Below are 24,755 nucleotides of genomic sequence, written 5' to 3'. Positions count from 1 at the left end.
CGAGAGGCAATAGACAAATACAATTAACTAAGTGTACCAATAGTATTTTCTCTTCACTGGATAGGGCTGAAGAGTTGAAGATTATCTTTTACTGCTCAAAGCGTTGTTCAGGTCTTGCTACAAGTACGTTAGCTATGTCTGCCCATTAAAGAACAAGGATATTCCTTCTAAGAACAATTAGAAACTGGCTGAAATGAAGCAGGATGTTGGTTTAGATGGGCTTGGCACAGAGCCATGGACAGTTTGTTTTGATTTAATCCATCAGCCTTTCCATCAGCAATAAACTGAATAATGGAGTTGCGATAGAGAAGCAAAGGGACAGCTGTGTCCCCTCCACATCCATGTGGCGATCTGATTCCTTGCTGGGCCTGAAGCAGCCAAGGAGAAGGATGGTGGAGGGCAGTAGGCACCCATCCTCCCCTCCCTCATGGCCATGGCAGCCGCAGCTGAATCTGATTTCTTGCAGCGTCCTCAACACAGCGCTGCACGCACATGCCGTGGGCCACCTTCAAAGTGTTGAGGGGCGGATTAGCTGGATTAGGGAGGCTGTGAAAGGAGCCATGCTGCTCGGGAGGAAGTCTCGCTGGGGGCGTGCTAAAAGAGCCATTTTTACCTGTCCCGGCCGCTCTGAAAGGCCTGCCAGCCGCTAGCCGGCCCATGGCTGTCAAAACACGTCCAACTGGGATCCTAGAAGTGGCTAGTCCCCTTCCAGCAAGCAAGGGAGCCCAGACACCCCATTAAACGGGCACCCTGGGGCGAAACATTGCTGAGGGCTGGGATAAGGGGGAGATGTGCGTCTGATGCCCCTCGGCGCTTGTTCTCTAACAAACCCAGCCTGACAAAGACAGAGACGCCAGGCTGCTCTCTAAATAAACAAGGCAGAGAGGGTTGGGGTGGTTGGGGGGCTGGCAGGCTGGATGGGAGAGCTGGCTTGAAGGAGAGCCCTGAAAGCCCCATTTGAGGCTTACTCCCCATTCCCCAGGCCTGGCCTGGCCTTTTGTTTATCTCAGACCTAAATTAATGTCTTTATTTACCAGAAACCCGAAGAACCCAGGTTCCCAGTGTGGAGGGGGGCGGGTGGGGAGAGGAGCAGCGAGAAGGAGCCTTGGCCAAAGATGAGGGGAAAGCCCGACCCCCAAAAAAGAAGGCTAAAAGAGATTCAGTTGGGAGCCATTCACTGCTAAGACTCCTGTCAGCATTGACATAAATTTCCACTGGTGTTGGCATTTACGCATTTGGCATTTCCATATGTATAGAGTTGCCTGGACTAATTATGCTAATCATCCCCTCTGTTGGCCGCTGTGAAAAATGCCCACATTAAGCACTCCACTGCCTGCTAATGTGACTTAATGTGCGGTTGAAACATACATTCATCCCCCTCTGAATGGCGAAATTTTTCCACATTGCTGCCTTCATTCAGGCAAGAAATGAATTTTTTGAACTCAGACCACTTTTCCAAGCCAGGGGGGATGGACCAGAGAATAACACTCTCTCCTTCTCCCTCTCTCTCTCTCTCTCTTTCTCTCTCTCCCTTTCTGTCTCCTGCTCTCAGCCCTTGCCAATAAAATAAAATTAAAATAAAATCTTTAGGCCTGGGTCAGGCATCCTTCTTCACGTATCCTTTAAAAAGTGAAATCTCCATACATGCAACCAATTCAACGAGGGGAGACCCCATCTTTATCCAGAAGCATCCTTCTTCCCTCTCCTCTCTTGTCCACCCCCACAACACAACAAAAGAAGTTTCTTTCCTCCCCCAACCCTTCAATTCTTTGGGAAACTGAAACAGCCTGAGTGGCAACTCTAGCAAGTTTGAGCTAGTCTGAGAAAAGAAAGATCCTTTCAAAGCCGTCCATGGTCACAGTAGAAGATGCCTCTTAGAGCAAATGTCAAAGCACAGGCAGAAAACAAAGCAGATTTAGAGGATAATGGGCAAAGCAGTCTCCCTCTCTCTCTTTCTGTGTTTTAGAGGACTGAGAAGTTGCGAGGATCCCCAAATGCACAATTTCTTGTACAGTACTTAGACCACTTTTATTCCGTGTTATGATGAGCAAGCACCACAATAGTTAAAACAGCAGTGTTCAGATAAAGAATCACAAGAATTAACCATGTAATAAATCCTATACTGCATATAAAAATGATTCAGTGACTTTTTGTATAAACAATCAAATATAGTTACCGGCATTAATGCTGCTAACAGCAGAAAATGGAAAATCATAACTTCACAAAGGAAGTTCCAAACTTCCCCACTTTGATAGTTTTTCTCCTCTGGTCAGTATTTCCTACTTACACAAATACTACCATTTTCTTGTTGTGAACAGCTGAAATGTTGTTCTCACAGATTTTCTTAAAAATGGTATCTGTGTAAGTTAAAACCTCATACCTTTTTCACTGTGCCAGGATTTATCTGCTCAAGTCTGCCAGCTGTCAAGTCAAAGAAGGATTAGGCTAACACTGAATATTGTTCCAAGGTGATTATGGAAGAACTTTGAGAATTGGTTGATTAAGATTGGACTGTTTGTTTCCCAAATCTTCCACAACAGGAGGTTTGTGTAGTTTACAATGTGTATGGGAGAATAATCACTTCCACAAAGAGAATGGGTGAACCCGTAGGTTATTAGTTAAATGTAAACTATTCAAAGGCATAGCAGCAGACAGCTCTATCAGATGAAAGAACAAAGTAAGCAGACCCTTTCTTGTAAACAATAAGAAATTGTCTGTACAATTTTGGAAAGTATGCGTGAAAGATGGGAGGGGCACACACTGCCAAAATAATGTAGACAATGTGTTCCCCTATAGCAGCCTACTGCATTTTCTTATGAAAAAACCATCCCTTCTGTTGGAAATAATTTTTATAAGGGTTAATTCTGTCCAACAGCCAGAATTGTGTAGTGGTTGGAACATCATACTATGACTCCAGAGACCAGGGTTCAAATCCACATACAGCCATGGAAACCCAATGAATACCCTTGGGTAAGTCATACTCTCTTAGCCTCAGGGGAAAGCAAAGGCAAACCCCCTCTGAACGAATCTTGCAAAGAAAACTTTGGTTTCCTAGTTTCTTCTGCAATTGAGGGGTTAACATGCTTCATAATAACCCAAAAAACTCACAGCAACCCAATTTGGCATTTGTTTTCCTACTCCATTTTTTGTCCTTAACAGCTTTCGTACAGTCTATATAACATCATAAACTCAAGTAAGTCTAATTCTTTCTAGTTCTGCTGCACTCCCAGTTTGCTTCTAGGGAATGCAAAATCACAAAACCATAGCAAAGGCACTACAGGCCTGTCTATGTCATTCCTCTTCCTGGTGTTTTCCATCCTTTTGAGAGCCTTCCTCTCTGTCTTATCAGCACCAAAGCCACTTCACAGGCTTCTGAGAGCCATCAGGCCACCCACCTCTGTTGCCCACCCAAGAATATTACTTGCACACATTTGCTGACGTCCCCTTGGCCTCTGCACTCAGCTGCCTTGGGGGCTTGTTTATTTGCTCTTATGAGTGAGGTATGCAGGCCTGACATCCACAGTTTATTTATCTGTTCAGAAGGAGAGTTCAGGGTAGAAAAGCCCCATTTAACATATGCTGAACTATCCAACATTCCACATATGGTCTGCCTCCATGGATTCATCCCCAATCTCAAACGCTCAGAGAGGTCTGGCTCAATGCAAAGATGGCTTTACTCTCCCCAAGTACACAGATATAGGTTATGTCTCTAGGAATTAGTTATTTCTAGGAATTGATAAATGTTAAGAAAGCATCACAGAAATTGTGTGTGTGTGTGTGTGTGTGTGTGTGTGTGTGTGTGTGAAGGGATGACCTTTCAAATCGGCAGATAGGGTTATCAGATAAAGAGACAGGACATTTTCATATAAACCACCAGCAAATAGATCCTGAGATTGAGATAAAAAGTTAACAATGTTATATATATATTTATGTAACAAGATATGCCCAAATCATAGTCTCAATTCTTTGCAAGTGATCCCAAGTTGCATACTATCTTCACATTTAACGTCCAAAATATAGCTTTTCTTATTTCCCCCAAGATTGAATTTGAGATCTCTTCCAGGCTATAATGTATAATGGCAGTTGTATCACTCCACAAGCTATGTAAATGTTTGCCCAAATAGTTTAATTAAAACTTTCCCCCTTTTGTACTATCTCCATTGCACCATCAGTCCAAGGCCACCTAAAACATATGAGGCAGGGCTATATATAAATCCCATCTAAAATCTCATGATAGTTCCAGGTATTTGTGAGATTTTAGATTTTATATTGATTGTCACCTAGCCATTGATTCATTTATGATACAAAAACATGTTAAAGCCATCTTGAAGATTGCTGACTGTCAATTTAGAACAACAACTGGAATAACCATTGATTTGCTGAACAGCATCTTACATATCCCTGCATACTACCCACCCACTCCTTCTCATATGGACCTTGAGCTGGGGTCCAATGCCTATATCTGCTCCCAAATGAAGATACCTGTACAAGTATATATGCCTATTTCAGTATTGGCTGGCAAAAATCTCTTATCCCCCTTTAAAGCCTCCCCACATGCTCAGAAATTCAAAAATATTTCCTGGGCAGGATAGCCACCCAGTAGCCTCAACCTTTAAAAAGACCCTGCAGCCACACAGCTACTCTAAAATGTTCTGGTTAAAGATTAAACTTGCTTTCCTTTGAGGTCACCCTTAGCCTATAAATCAGCTGTGACCTTTTGCCTCCAAAACTATTGGCTTGTTTTCAAGTTCCAGGCTTTGGATTTCATTCTCACTGAGCAGCCTACTGTGGTCATAGCTATGGCAATAGCAAGTTTTTTTGGTGAGGTTTATCTGCAACTGCCTACCTCCAGTTGCACTTGACTAGGCATCCCTTGGCCTATAATGAAACGCCTGGTTTCAAACACTTCTTTAAACTGTTATCTGGGGGCACTTCCAGACAGGCCCAAAAATGCAGGACCTGTTGTGCTTTTACCAGAGGCATCCAAATGACACCTCAGAAAAAAGCAAATTACTTCGGAACAAAGCAGGGTTTACCTGCTTTGTTCCAAATTAATTAGATACCACATTAGATCCGGACCTTCCTGATGGGGTATTGGGCCTGTGGGGACTCACCCCTGGGAAGTCCTGGGACTATTTGGGGGCGATTATCCTTCTCGCCCCCCCCCCCCCCACGTCTCCTTGTGCATCATTTCTATGTGCTTGGAGGCCTCAAGGACCACTGTAATGGTGGCCCAGTAAGGTTTTTTTTAATTTTAAGGGTAGTTTTGGATGGCATCTAAACACTCTGCCCGGGAAATCCCGGGTTTTGTGCAGCTTGTGGAGGCAAAAATCCATGCTGATGCAAGTTTTTAAAACCCACTCTGGCATGGGTTTTACTCCTGTCTGGAAGCACCCTGGGATACAATCCTTTAAGACTAAAACAGAAGATTAGTGTAGGTATGTGGGAGGAAATCCTAATGAAAATAAAATATTTTAGCAACTAGTGTTGGTATGCTACTACAAGTGTTGGTTGAGGAGCTTTTCAGACTTCAAATGAGGGTTAGGGTACATCTGCCCTGTAGAATTAATGTAGTTTGACAACACTTAAACCTTCTGTGGAACAATGGTATGGACTCATGGAATTTGTAGTTTGGTGAGCCACCAATACTCTTTGGCAGAAAAGATGAAAGACTCTGTAAAACTACAACTCCCATGATTCCATAGCCTCAAACCACTGCAGTTAAAGTGATGTCAAACTACATTAATTCTATAATGTAGATGCACCCTTAGTTCTCACAATCAGAGGATGACATCAGGGTTAAACGAATTGTGCCACTTGATATGGCCAGTTAGGGATTTCATAATCAACCAGGCAGGATTATATCAGCTCCTACTTGCAATCTGAAGTGATACAAGTCAAACATAGTTTCATCATCTGGTCATCTACTATTTGTGGGGAAAACACTTTGGTTTTCTCATAAGCAAAGAAATCTCCCCATACCCATACCAATTGGGAAGATAAAGGAAACATGTGGGAAACAAATATACCATTGGTCCATAATAATCTATCCAGCTGATAGACTGACTTGAGATTATCACATTTAGGTTAATACACTCTTCACTAAAACCCCCCACCATACAGCATCTTAGAAACAGGAAAATGAAAAATTCAAACATTAATACAATTGCACAATTACATCTATAATAGATAACCAATGCTAGTGAGCAGCTTTGGTTACCATAAATGGATCACAGAGCAAACAACAGGCTTAAATTTCTCCAACTAACATCAAAAGAACCCAAAGGTCTGGATAAAAAGGTCTATCTCCAGCAGCCAGAAGAACTGAGTTGGCAAACACTCTTGATGCACTTCAATATAGAAGGAATTCCATAAAGAAGGAGCCATGGGAGAAAAACGGGAGAAAAATAAATAAATAACTTAAAAGGTTCTCACTAGGGTCACAGTCTGCAAGTTTCATCCATACTGGGGACAATGAATTGACCTCCTGCTAAATTTGAGAATTTGGAAGCGACAGTCCAAAATCTATTTTCGCTGCTAGATATTTAAGGTGTTTAAGTCAATATTTTGGAAGTAATTTCAGAAGCAAATGAGCAGCCAGAATACATCACAAAGAATTGGTTTAATATTACTTCAGCCTAGTGCGGCATTCAGTAACTGAGCAGGGGCATTCTGCATCAGATGAAGCCTTAAACATTCCTTTTAAAAGCAGATACATACACAACATGCAGTTGTCCAGATGCAAGGTCACTAACTAAGCCAGTTGTTCTACAACTCCCAGAAACCCCAGCCAGTTTACCAGCTGTTAGGATTTCTGGGAGCTGAAAACCAAAACATTTGGGGACCCACAGGTTGAGAACCACTGAACTAAGCCATGGATCACGATCGATGCAGAGGGGTAGAACGTAGGATGAATGAAATTTGACACACTTTAACTGTAATGGCACAGTGCTATGTAATTCTGGGATTTGTAGTTTGATGAGACACCAGTTGGCAAAACAACCACAGTTAAAAGTAGACCCTTTAAATAATGGCAACCTAAGGACTAGTTTTTTTAAAAAAATATGTTTTTATTGTAAACTTCAGTAGAATAATAAGGTCTAGTGAAAAAGGGGAAAACTGACCAATTTGCAAGCTAGTCTCCATGTTGGGAAAATTAAGTGTTTCCATTTGTGGTATTTGAAAGAACAAACCACTTTGGGATAGTCTTTGAAAACTCACTTATCTATTGCTATTAACTAAAGGATTTTTAAAAATGCTTTTTAATTTTTTTAGTCATACCAATTTTCTCTTCATAATGTAGAGACTTCTGTTGGGCAGACATAGCATAAACTCATGCCTTTTATTCCAGAGTATTTGCAAACTTTTGCAGTCCTGTTTATCTCATAATTTCCAAGAATAAGATGTCAGCCCTAATAAGGCCTGGCTGATGTTCATGGAATATATCTTTCTTAATTGCCTACAGTTCCCTGGTGGGTATTCTGAGGTTTTTTGATGTAACAGAAAAACAACCAGCCTCTTTCAGTAAGACCTGAACTGATGGAGAGAGACAGAAACGGAGCTCCTAACACTATAAGAGCCAAGGTGAAACAATAAATCAGTCAGAGCCAGGTATTCTAACAGACAACTGCTCTTCTATCTCTTCTCTTCATCCATTCTTCATCTCTTCAATAGTGTGAACACAGAGTACATCTTTAGATATATCCCAGATATATCAAGGAGATCTACCAAGGACATCATGTAATCCTTTCACACATCGGCAACTATTTACAATGTATATAGCAGTTTCTTTGAAAACATATGGTTTGACATCATTTTAATTGCCATAGCTCAATACCATGGAGTGATAGGAGTCTTTACTTTTTCTGCCAAAGAGCACAGGTATCTCACCAAATGACAAATTCCAGTATTTAATAATATTTAGCCATGGCAGTTGAAGTGGTGCCAATATGTATAAATACTACTGTGGAAATGTACCCTAGGTGAGGGAACTTGCATTATCCTTACTAGTCTATATGTCTGCATGCCAGCTTTTGGTTGCAAACAATCATAAGCAGACATAAGCATCTTTTTCCAGAAATGCTTGCCATGCTGATTGTAGTGTATTACACAATGCTGAGAAATTGTCATTGACATGTATTTGCAGAGAGAAAATGTGTACTTCTGAATTGGAAGAAGCCTTTCCCTAGAGATAGGCTTCATTGTGTTACCAGTGTATCAGGAAAATCCATATTTGTGCCCATTGGCTACAATTCTTTGTTTCCTTCCTATAAATGCCTTCTTATAAATTCTTCATGGACCATCAACTAATGACTGGCTGGATCTACACTGCCATATAATCCAGCTTCAGAATGCAGAATCCAGTGCTATTCCATGGAATTTGGTCATGCAGTCATGCTGAAGAACCTAAAGATAGAACACTTCTCTAGGAATCTCTGTGTCTTTCATTGCAATGTTATGGGTAGCCTCCAGCCAAGGTTTACCATAGATTTGCACATGAAGACCTTTAGATTCCTAGAAATGTGTTTTCTCAGGTTAGAAATACTGTTTTTTGTTGTTTTTCACTTTTGCAAGGGTCTGGTGCCCCTAGCACCGGCTAATGTGGAGGCCTGATTGTATTTGGCTCTCAATGTCATTTCATGAAGGTGTGGGATGTGTGTGTGTGTGTGTGTGTGTGTGTGGCATCCTACAGGGGAAACGAGAAGCAAAGGAATGGAGGAGCCCTGTGTAAGCAATCAGTTCAGGCCTCTGGCAAAGGGGAAAGAGGTGAGGAGCCAGAGTAATGGAAGGGCAGGGGTAAGTGATCAATTTAGACCTCTAGTAAGTGTAATCTGTCTCTCCCCTGGGAACAGGCTGAGTGGGAAGGGGGAGAGCTAGAGAAAGAGTGCAAGAGAAAGAATGTGTTTAAGGAGATGGCAGAAAGAGGAACAGGGTGGGTCGGCCTCCCTTTGGGTCTGGCCCACCCACACTTTTGGCTTCAACCCCACCCACCACAAGCATGTGGCCTTTATATAATTTCCCCCACCTCTGCCCATGAGGCATGCCTATAGAGCTATGCTCAAATCAAAACAATCAAAGGTGGTAAAAGGCATGGTTTGAACAAAACCAGGTCTCGGAACAACAGCCATAATTCTTGCCTGGTTATACAATACAGCTCAATGTATAGATAATTCACAGGTAGATTCACCTGTATATAATCAGCTCTTTATTTAATTCAATATGAAGTCAAAAGGAATTAAGTTGAAGAATTTCTGATCGAGAAAACAAAAGCATGGATGGCACACAATTTCTGATTCAAGCAACCGGCAGGAGTCAAAAGAGATGCAATGTAAATCTGAATATCTTTATAGCAGTGCTCTGAAAGGATCACAGGTTTCTGACAAAAATAACCTACAACATACAACAACCAAGCAATCTCAACAATGTTTTGTGGAATGTAAAGCAGAGAGAGGAAAGACAATAAGATCTGCAGTTTTAATATTTTCTTACATCAACTTGAATGCCAGCTTTTTCCTGCCATTTTTTTAAGCCACACAACAACAAGCCAACATTAAGGCAGTATTGCAATGCGCCACTTAGCAAATGCCAACCAGCTGAGGGCTAAGCTAATGTCCCATTCTTTGCTTGGTATATTACAATACAGCTGTCTGCACTATTATTGCTGCAGTATATAATTTCTAATACAGGAAAGTAAAAAATGGTGACAATTTTTTTCAAAATTATTATATGTTGAATAACATTTGTAGCAAAACCCATTGTGAAAAAATAGTTCCACAAAGTTGGCTGCCCTCTTCAATGCACACACATACAGTCAGCCAAATGCTAGGTCCTGTGCTCCTATAGTTTTGTGTACCTAGCAAGCCAGCAATGCAACAGGCAAAACAGAAGAATCATTTCTGAAGGCTGAGCAAATGTCAGCATCAAAAGCAATAAACAAGTACAAGCCCAACTATGCAGGTTCTCAGGGGATGTTCTTGATTTGGGCTGGGACGTGTTGGTTACAAAGGGGGGATTTCCCTTCTTTAAATGTTTAACAGCTGCAGGTTTTGATGGATCTCCTTTTTGCTACAAGCCTCTGTGAGGCAGAAGCCAGGAGGAGGGGAGGGGAGAAGTCTAAGGTTGAGGCATTTCCCCCTCTTTCCAATCCCCCTTCAGTGTGTGAAACAGGTGGGTAAACTTTACTGGCATTCGTGTGAGTGTGGGTTTTATTTAAAAGGGAGTGGGAGGGTGGAAGAGTAAAGTTGCTTCTATTGTTGAACAAAATCCAAGAGTAGTTTAGGACCACACATGGAGCTGGGGTTGTGCAGGGGGAGGAGGTGTGGAGCGCCAAAGATCGCTGACAGTCATCACAGAGAAACATCTGCTCTTGGAAAGCTCCCAGGCTGCTTGCAAAAGAAGTAAAATAAAATAAAATAAAAATCCCAGGGTGTGAAAACTCAGCACAACCCAGTGTCAAAAAAAGAGAGGAGACGGCAATAGCAGGAGGTGGAAAGCAAGGAGCAGGCCCCAGGAGCTGATGGTAGCGTGGAGAAGAGGGAAAAGAAATTGCATACTGAACCTATTAATAACAAAGGCATCATTTTTATCAAATGGTTCCAGTAGGAAATTGGGATTTGCTCCTGAGTGACCTTTTTAAAAAAACTTTCAGCTGTTTGCTTTCAACCTGATTCCATTCTGAGCTGGCAGAAGAGTGTGGCCCTAGTCAAACCTCAACTGTCAGCTCATTAGACGGAGACAGTAATTATCCCTTCCTTCAGCACCACCCTCAGAAAGGCAATTTAGGATTTAATATCAATAATGTAATGCACCAAGCAGGGCCCGGTGGCAAGAAAAGCCATATCCTCTGAGATGTGGGGAAGAATTTAATTATACCTGTCTGTGTGGAGGCATGTATTTGCACTGATAGAGATCTGAATTGCGCACAATCACAGCAACACCACAGGCACACACAAGCAGAACAGCAGAGAAAGAGCCCCCCCCCACACACACACACACACGTACACATGTACACACTTGGGAAACAAGTTCAACACAAAAACCAACTCTCTCTCTCAAAAAAAAGACTTGTTAACTCTTTGGGCTGTTGGGAGAGGCATATACCGTTTTTGCTACCCTTATTTCACAGCTTCCCAATATATCACAACTTCTCACATATGGAACCAAATATTACCAAACAGGCCTGGGCCAAAAAAGTAAAGGAAATTACTAACTGAGAAAGACAAGCTAGAGGATCACCATGACCTCTTCTAACTAAAATTGGGTCTGAAAGCCAAAGCTGAAAAAAGTCTGGATCTATATGGTCCTTGAATGGGCTAAATGGAAACCATATGCAAAAACAATTTAGGTATCCTGATGGAAGTGCAGAATTCAACTGCATTGAATAAATAAGTATCAAAACATTTGGATTTGCTTTCTTAAAGTGCTGGAAACTATCTATTATGAAGATGTGGTATCATTATTGAAATCCTCAGAACAGAACTGACTTACTCATGTAAATCCAAACTATAATCTCAGGCACAGTTGTTAATAGTGTAGTTTCCCCATAAAAGCACAGGAGAAGCCCACATTCTCCAGTTTATACATTCACATTCCACAGGACTGCATAATACCTTAAATTATACATGTTTTTATTCCATCGCTTGACTTTGAGGATCAATACCCATCCTTTGCACACCACAGAAGGCAAATCATCCCAACTTTCCCAAGATCTATGACTTAGACAATGGAAATAGTGAAATGGCTTTAAAACTGCTTTTGGAAATGTTCTGGACAAACATCCTTCAACTCGATTGGACCTATACAAGGACACCCACACATTCCCATTCAGCTTTCATGCACACCAGAGGACTTGGACGGAAGAAGGGCCTGGTATGGCTGTTCCCTGTGCAATTATCCTTTTTTCTTCCTTTGCCAAGTAGCTCTGTAAACATTACTGCATATTTTACAACCATACTTTCAAGTTCTTCACTGCTACAAACTCAGATTTAATTTGGGGGGAGTTAAAATATGGAAACTCGTCATCATATTGAATGCCTTGAAGCCTTAAGTGGCCTTCAAATGGAAGTCATGTTTTCAAGAGTAAATCTAGATCTGAGACTTACTACGTGTCCTGAAGATATCAAAACTGAGTTCCAAAATTGAGAAGCTACACACAAATCTGGATTCATACACATGTGTGGGTTAGAAACAAAACCAATTGTCAGCATCTCCTTTTGAAAGGCTCTTTCAGGATGAACTTAAAATCCACGTCTCCTACTGTGTCAGACAATTTTTCCACATGCACCCCAACACACCCCACCCCCATAATGTTACGCAGTCCTTTTGGCATTCACATCACCCAGAAAAATAAACCTTACCTTCCACCCAGAGCTGCTCAATATCCGTCTCAATGGAGGCTAAACGCAGCCCAAGAGCCAGCGCCCCAAACACCAGCAGTCCCACAAAAAGTACTTTGCCACAATGACGCTGGATCCAGCATCCCAGTGTAAACAGCAGAGCCTGGAACTGGGCCCGCAACCACAGTGGGGCTTTCTGGCCCACGGCTTTACCCTGCGGAAAGAAACAGAGAGTCAGCCAAGGCCTTTCTGCTGTGGGGCGCAGCAACTCCTTCCCTGGGGCCTTGGGGGTGAAGGCAGGCCTTGAGCCTCTGGAGAAGGCTCTGTGCCTCGCTGTGGCCCAGTGTGTGCCTGCGTGTGACCTCCCCTTTGCTAGAAACATCCCATACTCCCCTCTTTGCTACCTCTCCCTTCCAATTTGGAGAGAAAAAGCAGGGAGCGTCACCTCTAGATACGGGCCCTAAAGATGGCCACAGGATGAGAGAAAAAAGGCCCACCCTGCCACAACATAGGTTTTGGCAAGTGGGGGCCCTTCCATACAGCCCTATATCCCAGAATATCAAGGCAGAAAATCCTACATTATCTGAGTGTGGACTCAGATAACCCAGTTCAAAGCGAATATTGTGGATTTTCTGTCTTGATATTCTAGGATATAGGGCTGCATGGAAGGGGGGGGGGGGACTCCCTTCTGCTTCCTCTGGAAGGTCTGTTTTTGCAGCTCCAGTCCCACTCAAGCTCCTAACTGGGCTCCCCTGCTTGAATGGGGTTTGGTGAGATGCTGGAGCTCTCTGGCTGAGCAGGCCCTTAAGAGCGGAAAGAGGTATCTACATAAATAGTATGAAGACGATGATTATTGCAATCCCAACTGGACACGCTGAGTGGACTAACCAGCCATAGCTTTGCCGAAGGGGGCTGGAGGCAGATCCAGGGCCCTTCCACACAGCCATGTCCCCGAGAATATCAAGGAAGGAAATCCCACATTGCTATAGAGTCATGGGAGCTGAAGTTTGCTGTGGCTTCCGCAGCTCTTTTGGCAGAGAAGGGGAAAGGGTTGATCCAGCCGCCACGGCCCGGGACGTTCCCGCGGAGTCAGGCGGCAGCCCGTGGACAGCGTGGGTGTCCCGCCGCCTCTTGTCCCCTGCGCCGCCCTTCCGCCTGGCCCGGCCCTCGCCCTCGCCCTCGCCCCGGAGCAGAGCCCCCCGCTCCTGGCCCCGCCAAGCTGAAGCGCCCCTTCCGGAGGGAGAGCCTTCTCCTCGCCCGGCCCCAGCACCTTCCCGCCCGCCTCCCTTCCCGTAAACAGGCGCCTCCGAGGAGGACCACCGCCAGGCTCCTTGCGGGACGGCCGGGGGTTTCTTTTCCTTCCTTCCTTCTCCACTCTTTCCGCTTTCTTTCCCTTCTCGTCCCTTCCCTTCCTTTCCCTTCATCCCTTCTCGTTCACTGCCTGCTTCCTTTCCCTGCCCTTCATTTCCCCTCGTCCCTCGCTGCTTCCCTTCACCCTTTCTCCCTCACGGACTCCCTTCCCTTTCCCTTCTCCTTCCCTTCCTCCCTGCTCCCTCTCTTCCTCTTCTATCCCTGCAATGGGTTAAATCCTTGTGCCGGCAGGACTGCTGACCGAAAGGTCAGCCCTTCCAATCCAATCCGGGAAGAGCAGGGTGAACTCCCTCTGTCAACTCCAGCTCCCCATGAGAGAAGCTTCCCACAAGGATGGCAAAACATCAAAACATCCGGGCGTCCGCCGGGCAAAGTCCTTGCAGGCGGCCAATTCTCTCACTCCAGAAGCGACTTGCAGTTTCTCAAGTCGCTCCTGACACACATACACAAATCCCTGGGGTTCCTGGCGACCTTTGAAGGGGCCCTTCCCTTCCTCCCCTTTCTTTTCTCCCTGCGCCCTCTCGGCCTCCCTTCCCTTCCCTTCATTTCCCCGCGTCCCTCGCTGCTTCCCTTCATCCTTTCTCCTTCTCGGACTCCCTTCCCTTTCTCTTCTCGTTCCCTTCTTCTGCCATCCCTTGGGCTCCGGGAGGGGGGCTTTCGAAGGGCCCTTCCCTGCCTTTGCCTTCTTTCCCGTTCTCCCTGCTCCCTCTCGGCCTCCCTTCCTTTCCCCTCGTCCCTCCCGGCTTCCCTTCATCCTTATCCTTCAGGGACTCCCTCCCTCCCTCCCTCCCTGCCTGCCTTCCTTCCTTCCTTCCTTCCCCATCCCTGGGGCTTTTGGGGGCCTTGGAGAGGCCCTTCCCTTGCTTCCCTCCTTTCCCTTCTTCCTCTCGGCTCCCTGCCTTTCTCTCCCTCCGTGGGAAGCGCACCCGGGTTCCGTCTCCGCCCGGGGCTCACCTTGGAGATCTGCTTGAGGGCGAAGGCGGCGTGGCAGTAGCTGGGGCGCCGGAGCAGATCCGAAGCGGCTGCCTGGGCTGCCTTGGCGTCCGCCTTGCCTCCCGGGGCCCCGGGGCCCGTCCGCTGGGCAGCCATGCTCCGGGGTGGGCCGGGGGCGAGCGGAGGGAGGGAGGGCGCCGTGATCCAGGCGGGAGGCAGCCTTCAGCGCGGCGTCGGCGTCGGTTCCTGCGGGGCGGCCCCGTGGACATTATGGGGGCGAGTCGGGGGCCATGCGCGCGCGCCCCATGCGCCCTGCCCTCCACGCGCGCCTCAGGCAGGCAGCAGACCCGGGTCGGCAGCGGCGGCAGAGGCGGAGGCGGCGGCAGGCTCGTTCTCAGCTGCGACGGTGCTGTGCCTCCGGTGCCGTCCCACCAACATTTGGAAGCGAGAGCCCTCTCCGAGATCCTGAAAAGAGGAGCCGAACAGGGAGGGGGGAGCAAAGGAGGAAGGTTTGGTTTGATGGGAAAGTGCCCCGGTTCCCATTGGCCGAGGAAGAGGCAAATTACTCCGCAAACATCTCCTATTATTAGCTGCTAAGCAACAGCTCACCAAAGTGGAGAGAGGGGAGACCACCCAGGCAGCGCCTCCGCCTCCCCCGCCTCCCCGCCTCAAATCAATGAGGGCAGGAGCAGAAAGGGAGGGAGAGAGGGAAGGAAGCAGAGAGAGAGAGAGAGAGAGAGCCTGGCCTTCCCCACACAGGAATTCTGCTCCACAGATTTTCACAGGCAGCCCCGACCAGCGCCTTTTGTTTATGGTCGCCAGCGGACGGAGGAGCCCGGCTTTGGGACAGCTGCAAGAAGGAGGGGGGGGGGGGCTCTGCAAAAGAGTAAACCTGGGAGGAAAAAAGAAACAATTTTCATGGTTTCCTCCTTTCTGTTGAAATTGTCCACATGCTTGTGGATTTCAGTGGCTTCTCTGTGTAGTCTGACATGGTGGTTGTGAGAGTGGTCCAGCATTTCTGGGTTCTCAAATAATATGCCCTGTCCAGGTTGGTTCCTCAAGTGCTCTGCTATGGCTGACTTCTCTCGTTGGGTTACTAGGGCCGGGTGTTCATGAAAGATTTCCCCAGAGCCACTTCCTGTGGACTGAGAGCAATGAAACTTGGCACAGTTATTAGTCCTTCTCGACATAAGTGCCTCCTAGGGACACACACTTCTCCCAGCTTTTTACACGACTGTAAACATTGCTTCTAGAAGTCCAAAAGCCACGTTGTGACTTCAGAAATCAGAGTCTCGTCATCTGAAAACGCTTGCCCTTCAGAAATAACTTTGTTTTTGGAAAGCGGTGGAAGTCCAATGGTGCAAGGTTGGGTGAATAAGAGGGATGCGGCAGAATTTCAAAACCACAGGAGCCGGATTTTATTTGGGCAACCTGTGAGTTGTGAACTCATGCATTGCCTTGCAGAAAACAGACACCTTTGGTGAGCATGCCATATCTCTTGGTTTTGACAGCCTCTTGCAATTTCTGCATCAGTGAAGCATAGTATGCCCCAGTATTCATGGTACCCTTTGCTAGGAAATCCATCAATACTACTCTGTGCTGGTCCCAAAATACTGTGAGCATGACCTTGCCTGCCAACAGTTTGACACATGCCTGCTTTGAAGGCGGAGAGTCTTCCACTGCGTTGACTGGACTTTAGTCTCAGGTTCATAGTGATGGACCCAGCTTTCATCCTGTGTGATCAGTCTGTTGAAAAGGCCCTCCTGGTTTCCATGGCACATCATCAATAGAACCTGAGAGCATCCTGCTCGTTCCTGCTTCTGGAAAGGTATGAGCAGCCGGGGAACCCAGCAGCCGGGGAACCCACATGCATACCTTATGCATGTGAAGATGGTCTTGGATTAGTTTTCCACGGACCCCACCCCACATTAATCGTGACATTTTGGGATAGATGGTGAATAGTTCATAGAATCATAGAATCATAGAATAGTAGAGTTGGAAGAGACCTCATGGGCCATCTAGTCCAACCCCCTGCCAAGAAGCAGGAAATCGCATTCAAAGCACCCCCGACAGATGGCCATCCAGCCTCTGTTTAAAAGCCTCCAAAGAAGGAGCCTCCACCACAGTCTGGGGGAGAGAGTTCCACTGCCGAACAGCCCACACAGTGAGGAAGTTCTTCCTGATGTTCAGGTGGAATCTCCTTTCCTGTAGTTTGAAGCCATTGTTCCGTGTCCTAGTCTGCAGGGCAGCAGAAAACAAGTTTGCTCCCTCCTCCCTATGGCTTCCCCTCACATATTTGTACATGGCTATCATGTCTCCTCTCAGCCTTCTCTTCTGCAGGCTAAACATGCCCAGTTCTTTAAGCCTCTCCTCATAGGGCTTGTTCTCCAGACCTTTGATCATTTTAGTTGCCCTCCTCTGGACGCTCTCCAGCTTGTCAACATCTCCCTTCAACTGTGGTGCCCAAAATTGAACACAGTATTCCAGGTCTGGTCTGACCAAGGCAGAGTAGAGGGGGAGCATGACTTCCCTGGATCTAGATGCTATTCCCCTATTGATGCAGGCCAAAATCCCGTTGGCTTTCTTAGCAGCTGCATCACATTGCTGGCTCATGTTTAACTTGTTGTCCACAAGGACTCCAAGATCTTTTTCACATTTACTGCTGTCTAGCCAGGTGTCCCCCATTCTGTATCTTTGATTTCCATTTTTTCTGCCGAAGTGAAGTATCTTGCATTTGTCCCTGTTGAACTTCATTTTGTTAGTTTCGGCCCATCTAGTCTGTCAAGATCGTTTTGAATTCTGCTCCTTTCTTCTGGAGTGTTGGCTATCCCTCCCAGTTTGGTGTCATCTGCAAACTTGATGATCGTGCCTTCTAACCCTTCGTCTAAGTCATTAATAAAGATGTTGAACAGAACCGGGCCCAGGACAGAACCCTGCGGCACTCCACTCGTGACTTCTTTCCAAGATGAAGACCCTTTGAGCACCCTTTGGGTTCGTTCGCTTAACCAATTACAGATCCACCTAACCGTAGTTTTGTCTAGCCCACATTTTACTAGTTTGTTTGCCAGAAGGTTGTGAGGGACTTTGTCGAAGGCCTTACTGAAATCCAGGTACGCTACATCTACGGCATTCCCTCTATCGACCCAACTCGTAACTCTGTCGAAAAAAGAGATCAGATTAGTCTGGCATGACTTGTTTTTGGTAAATCCGTGTTGACTATTAGCAATGACTGCATCTGTTTCTAAGTGTTTGCAGACCAATGTTAAAGTTAAGCAGCAATTTTCCAAAATGGCAACCTCCGCTTGCTGGATGGTGTGTTCATCAATAGTAGAGCTGGGGTGCCCTGGAATTGGAGCTTTTTGCACCAAAGTCTGACCACATTTGAAGTGATGATGCCAGTTCTTGGCTACATCATATGATGGGGAATCATCACCATAAACCTCTTTCATCTCATCAAACATCTCCTTTGGTGTGCGGCCTTTCAAACTGATGACTACACTGGCTCCATTATCAAACCTCACACCACTTCAGCACCTGTAAAATCAAGACTGTTATCAGTTCTGAGTTGTAAATTGGCATATAACCTATAGAGACTTATATCATTACACATGTGCAATTTCAGCATTCTGTGATAAATAGAAGTGGGTCAGGGAAAAGCTTTAATGAACACCCCTCGTAGTCTGCAGTGCCTTTCATGTTCCTTGATTCGTGTTTGGGCAATGCTGTGTTTGGTGGTCCCTATGAGGACTTGTCCACAGCTGCATGGTATACGGTAGACTCCAGAGAGGCCATAGAACTCCACAAGCATGGGGACGATTTCAACAAAAAAGAGGAAACCGTGAAAATGAACAAAATCTGGCTACCAGTATTAAAAAAAACCCTCTAAAATCAGAACAGTAAATAAAGAACAACACTCTGAAAACAGAGGAATTCCAAACATGAATCAATCAGGGCCAACTAACACCTCTCAACAAAGGATTTCCCAGGCAGTAAACAGCCAGACCTTGAAGCTGAAAGATTATTCAGTGCTAAACAAGGTGACCAATAGAAACATTTACACCTGCCTCAAACAGACAAGAGCTGGATTGCAGTGAGTTTTCCGGGCTGTATGGCCATGTTCCAGAAGCATTCTCTCCTAATGTTTCATCCACATCTATGGCAAGCACACTCACACACTTCAAAGAAGAAGAAAAACCCAACATTGTATATACTGTTGGGAGCTCTCTGAAGGCGGTGGAGCTGCCACTAAATATACACAGCAGAATTATTTTCCTGCATCCAAAGTTATAGATAACTTCTAACAGAAGGTTTTTGCACATGTACAAAGTGCTTGGGGTTCCTTCCTCAAGAAAAGTCAATGGACGGAGAGGAAGAATGGATTCCATGGAAATATGCTGTGGGTATCAATCACATTGGGATCCCTGCACTCGCCCTTTAGAAATGAAACCATAAACCACATGGCAAAGAATCTTGTTTTCTGAGTTGCTCTGAGTTTTCCAGGCTGTATGGCCATGTTCCAGAAAGAACTCTTGTCTGTTGGAAGTGTGAATGTTGCAATTAGTCACCTTGATTAGCATTTAATGGCCTTGCAGATTCAAAGCCTGACGCTTCCTGCCTGAGAGAACCCTTTGTTGGGAGGTGTTGTTTTCATCATGAAAAGTTTTTAAGGAAATGGTTGGGGTGCATAACACATCCATTCTTCCAGTCAGGACCATACAACCTGTAACCAGGTGTTTGGGACACCAGTTCCCAGAAGCCCTAGCCAGCCTGTCCAATGGTCAGGAATTATGGGAGCTGAAGTCCAAAAGACCTGCAGGGTCACAGGTTGTGCAGTCCTGCTCAAGAGAAGAACAGATCCATTTCTATAGAACAGGCATGGGCAAGCTTAAGTGGCTAAGGGTGAAAAGGAAGGGGCCTGAGGCTGTTAGGAATGGTGGGAGTTGAAGTCCAAAACACCAGGAGGGCCAAAGTTTGCCCATGCCTGCTATAGAGTAAGATAAAAAATGTGCCAAATTGTTTTGGTCTCCCTCAGGGGCCACTAGAACAGTGAACCACCTCAAAATCAATCTACATCTTTCTAGTACAACCAGAACTCAGAATTCTGTATAATTTTTGGGGAGGGGTTAAGGATAGGATGCATTACAGGCCCATTTCTCCAAAGTAAGACAATACATATGCCAGACTCTTTGGTCTCCCTCATAGGCCATTGAAATACTGAAACATCTCAAAATCAATATGTGTCTTTCTAAACAAGTAGAAATATCTCCACAAAAGGAGAATAATATATTATTTCAGCCATATGGATAAAGAAGATGGTCTCCATTGAGCCTGGTTCCACTGGTTAGGATTCTAAATTATTTTGGGAGACGGGTTAATGAAGGGATGCATAACAGACCTTTTTCTCCAAACTAAGACAAGAAATATGCCAAACTCTTTGGTCTCCCGCTGCCCATTGAAATAGTGAAACATCTCCAAACCATACTGCGTCTTTCTATAAAATTATAAATGGTTCCATAAAAGGAGAATAATACATGCTTTCAGCCATGTGGACAAAGAAGATGGTCCTGTTGAAATATGTCCACCAGAACTTAAAATTATAAATTAGTTCCAGTGTTTTCAGTGAGCATGGTTACCCCAGCAATGGGAACAAATGAGTTCTAATAACACTATGTAACACAATTTTTGTTCCTGGGTTATAAATGCCATTTCCTAACGTTTATTAAATATCTTGCAGGACATTTTGTTATAGTTTTACAATTAATATCTCACAAGTTTCAACCAATTCGATATGGTATGTGGCAGTCACAAAAACTAAGTTTCTGGGGTATAACAACTATTTTCAAAATAAGTACAGTAGAGTCTCACTTATCCAACACTCACTTATCCAACGTTCTGGATTATCCAACGCATTTTGTAGTCAATATTTTCAATTTATCATGATATTTTGGTGCTAAATTCGTAAATACAGTAATTGCTACATAGCATTACTGCGTATTGAACTACCTTTTCTGTCAAATTTGTTGTATTTGATGATGATTTGGTGCTTAATTTGTAAAATCATAACCTAATTTGATGTTTAATAGGCTTTTCCTTAATCCCTCCTCATTATCCAACATATTCACTTATCCAACATTCTGCTGGCCCGTTTATATTGGATAAGTGAGACTCTACTGTACCACACAGTTAAGCAGGAAATAATACTTTTGTCTAATTTTGTTACATAGTATAATGTTGGAAGGATTCAGGGTAGCATAGTTGTCAAAGTGTTGAATTACGATTCAAGGAGACTAGAGTTCAAAGCCATGGAATCCCACTTGGTTAGTTTGAACAAGTCACGTTCTCTCAGCCTCAAAGGAAGACAATAGCAATCATTCTCTGAACAAATCTTGCCAAGAAAAACTTGTGATAGATTGACTATAAATCAGAGTTGACTTGCAACGTGCTCCTTGCCATTCAGGACTTTTTCATACTACACAATGATAGGGATATTTTAACCACAATGGCTCCATCCTATGGACTCCTGGGGTTTGATGAGGTGCTGGAGCTCTGTAGTTAAAAATTATCCTCTCAAAATTGCCAACCTCAGGGTTCCCTAGGAAGGAATCATGGCAGTCAAAATGGGATCATAATGCTTTAAATGTAATGTGAGAAGCCCCTCGCTCTCTCAGCCAACTTTTTTTTACGTCAAGGATTAGGGCAAAGGTGGGGGACACTGTGACTCTCCAGATATTCACTACTCCCTACTACAGAATACTACTACGTTGGACCCTTGGTGTCCACTGTGGCTTAGTTCCAAGACACACACACACACACCATGGATACCAAAATCTGTGTACGCTCAAGTCCCATTATATACAATGGCATAGTAGAATGCTGTCCTGATATAAAATGGCAAAAACAAGGTATGCTTTTTGGATTTTTTTTTCCAGGGGGATATTTTCAAGCCGTGGACAGCTGCATCTATGAATACAGAATCCATGGATACAATCCCTTATTGTTTGCTTGCTGGATGGGTGCTGATTGCAGTAAGAGTACAATCGTTCCTAAAGGGCAATAGGATTCCCACCTACAGATTAGGAACAATAGGTTTCAGGTTTGGGGATTGGGAGGAGGAGGGATAGCCAGACAGGTAGCAAATTCTGGGTTGCTGTGAGTTTTCTGGGCTGTATAGCTATATTCCAGTAGCAAATTTGATTTAGAAATTTAAAACTCAAACTTCCCTCAACAAGCTCATAAAAAGGCAACAACAAAACAGCTATAACACTAGTCTCATCTTTCATACCACCAAAGTAATACTCCAAGCTGATTGTCCACAAAGTTCACCACAAGCAAGCTGGCTAAACACTCTTCACAAAGGCCCCATCTACACTAATCACTGAATGCAGTTTCAAACTGGTACTAAAGAAAGTGGTTTCACTGTGCAGATGAGAAATCTTGGAAACAGTTTAAGGCCAGGATGGTATTTATATAAACCACAGAGCACTGGTGCATATCAAGAGCTTTCTTTTGCATGCTTTTGTGAAAGCTTAAAGTTTGGCCTCTGCAGTCTGAGTCTAGCTCTGAACTGCATTAAATGGTCAGTGTAGATGGGGCCAGAGTTAGAACCTTACACCCATTCCCCTCCTACATTATATTTGTATATAAATGTGACATTGCAAATCCCACCTCATTCGTAAACGGGAAAGAGTAAGGAAGGGGAATATAGGCATATATAGGAATATAGTTTAGAAAATTATCTCAATATATTGTGTTTGCACAGGGAATCGCTAGCTGCTCACAGCCACATCACAAGAAACAGGGCACAAAATTTTAGTAGGGACAACTGTTCAGTTCCTACTGAGGCTGTGTGTGAATGGAGCCTGGAATGGGCCACATGAGGGTTCAGGATGCCTCTTTTGTGTTTAGGCTGCAGCCAAGCAACATCCCTCCGCAGTGTGTTCCAGTTAGCAGGTGGTGACTCTTGGTGGGCCTGTTTTCTCTCAGCCCCACAAGACAGCTCTTCTGTTTACCTTTGCTAGGGAAGGAGAGGGAGGACTTAGGCAAGAAAACCACCAATGAGTATCCAGGATTCCAGCTGCAAAGCATGGGCAGGAAAAAAAATCTAGACCTACTCTGTGGCAGGGACTAATCTGGTTATGTTCCAAAGAGATATGAACCAGCTGGAGTAATCACACAATTTACTCTGAGCTGACATTCACTTTGCAGAACCCCAAACAAATAACGATTGTGTTTAATTGCATTTCTGCCCCCTTCTTTGATCTGCCCTTCGTCCCTTTGTGGTGGATCCGCCCCATCCCCATATTAGGAAATAAAGTGATGCTTCTTTGGTGAATATTAGGGAATGTGAATGTGTCCGGAGAACCTGGGTGGTAAGGAGAAAGAAACACATATGCGTAATGTTTATTTGCTCTTTATGTTAGAGTTCATACATGTGTATTTGTGTATATGCTGAAGGAAGTTGTGAGTGAGTTGCTTTTTGGAAATGTATATTTAGGGCTTGACATTGCTGAATTTGCAGCTGTGGAACATTTTATGTCTTCTGAAGTGATTATGTGGGAGGTTGGAAGCTAGTGAAGATTTCAAAGTAAATAGACAGAAATTTGTAAAATCCACTTGGAGGTTTCAGTGGGTGGTTCGCCAGACTTGAAACAACATTCACCATCCTTACAGTTCTAACCAACTAAATAATTTTCCTCCTAATATTCTGCTTTCCTTGCCTCCTCTTCTTCCAACATCTGGGTGGTGGAGGAGTGGGATTATTCACACCCTCTGCCTTAATTATGGAATTGATATTTCATTTTTTGTAGTTTTTAATGAATCCTGGAATCATTGTTTCCCTTCATCAGCCACTAAAGATGTCCCTTGTTTCAGTAAATTGGCACAAGTAAGACAACCAGATTTGCAAGGTGAAAGGAGGTTACATAATTTCAGGGATGTATTACGGGTCCCTTCACCCCTTCCTGCCTTTCCACACCAAGTTCATAGTGTGAACCACCACAAAGCCAGCAAAAATAAAAATTTCTGAAGAGCCTTGGTCCCCATCAGCAAATTATTGTCTGAGAACCTTCCTCTGAGGGAATGGGTTGCTGCTGACATATTTAAGGCAGTCAGAGTAATGAGAACAAGTCCTCCTTTTAACATCCCACACATTCTGTCTCTGTCTTTCTGCATGTAATACAAGCACTAACAGTGATTCTTCCTCTATCTTTGCAACTTCCTCACAACTAGTAACTTAGACCACCAGCAGAAATTAAATCCTTGGACATTTTCCCCACCACATCTAGGGATAATTTATTATGCATGGTCTACTTGCCTGCTTTGTATGACTATTTGACAAGAAGCTTTGGGGCATCTTTCATGATCAATTAAATAGGAAACATATATTCCACTTTAGGAATATAGAGATGACAGGCCTTGGTGCTGATGTTCTCAGACAAAACAGCTACTGCCAGTTTTACTTTCTTCTACAATTCAGCCAGACATATTGGGTCTATGTACAGGTTAAGTGTTATATGATTTAGGGAAAGCATGGCAGAGTGTGGCCCTTGAACATCTAGTGGTTCACAAGGCCATTTTACAGGCTACTGTGGGTTCCTCAATTTTTCTGAAATGGTTTTGGTTAAACGTGTCTCAGACTCAGGTGTTTTTGCTAGATTTTGAGGTATCCAGATACTTTTCGGTCCCAAGGAGACCTTCTTTTCATGATAAGGAAATAAATCGCAAGTCAAGGTTCATTTTTCCACTTACCTCCCAAATAGCAGCATTTAAAAATTAATATGATGGCGAAGCACAATACAACTTTTTATTGTGGCAGATACCTACTCAGATGCTTACTCATGGTTTTGTGGGCATAAAATATGAGGACTGTCTAAATAAAGAAGCATTATCACTATGCACACGTACATGCATATACACGTGTACACAGTTGCTAGGGCCTCTTAAACATGACACAGCTGAAGACCTGGATGTCAATAAATCTACACCTGCATCCAGTGCAAGTTCTTGATTTTGAAAGAGAAGGTGCCAGATTTTATGCAAAATTCTTATGAGAGAGTTTGTTCACAGAAAGTCCTCATTACTAAAACATCAAAGCAGTACTTCCTCTTAATACGTTTT

The 24,755-nt window shown here is 44.3% G+C and overlaps 1 protein-coding gene across 2 annotated transcripts in view; it reads right to left on the bottom strand.

Annotated features, from left to right (window-relative positions):
• The window catches only part of ptch2 (patched 2), a 60,725-nt gene extending 45,516 nt beyond the window's left edge, over nucleotides 1-15,209 (bottom strand). The window contains exons 1-2 of one of the 2 annotated variants that reach the window (XM_003220264.4): nucleotides 14,661-15,209; nucleotides 12,357-12,549 (exon numbers count right to left, since the gene is read on the bottom strand). In XM_003220264.4, coding sequence (XP_003220312.2) covers nucleotides 12,357-12,549; nucleotides 14,661-14,795 — 328 coding nt within the window. In that variant the 5' untranslated portion in view covers nucleotides 14,796-15,209. Of the gene's footprint in view, nucleotides 1-12,356; nucleotides 12,550-13,223; nucleotides 14,462-14,660 lie in introns of those variants that run through there. The other variant, XM_062978361.1, reaches the window with a different exon arrangement.
• Between the last annotated feature and the right edge of the window lie 9,546 nt (nucleotides 15,210-24,755).

This window comes from Anolis carolinensis, chromosome 4, assembly GCF_035594765.1.
Source record: "Anolis carolinensis isolate JA03-04 chromosome 4, rAnoCar3.1.pri, whole genome shotgun sequence".
In the NCBI taxonomy this organism is placed as follows: Eukaryota; Metazoa; Chordata; class Lepidosauria; order Squamata; family Dactyloidae; genus Anolis; species Anolis carolinensis.
This window is presented reverse-complemented; position numbering and strand designations above follow the sequence as displayed.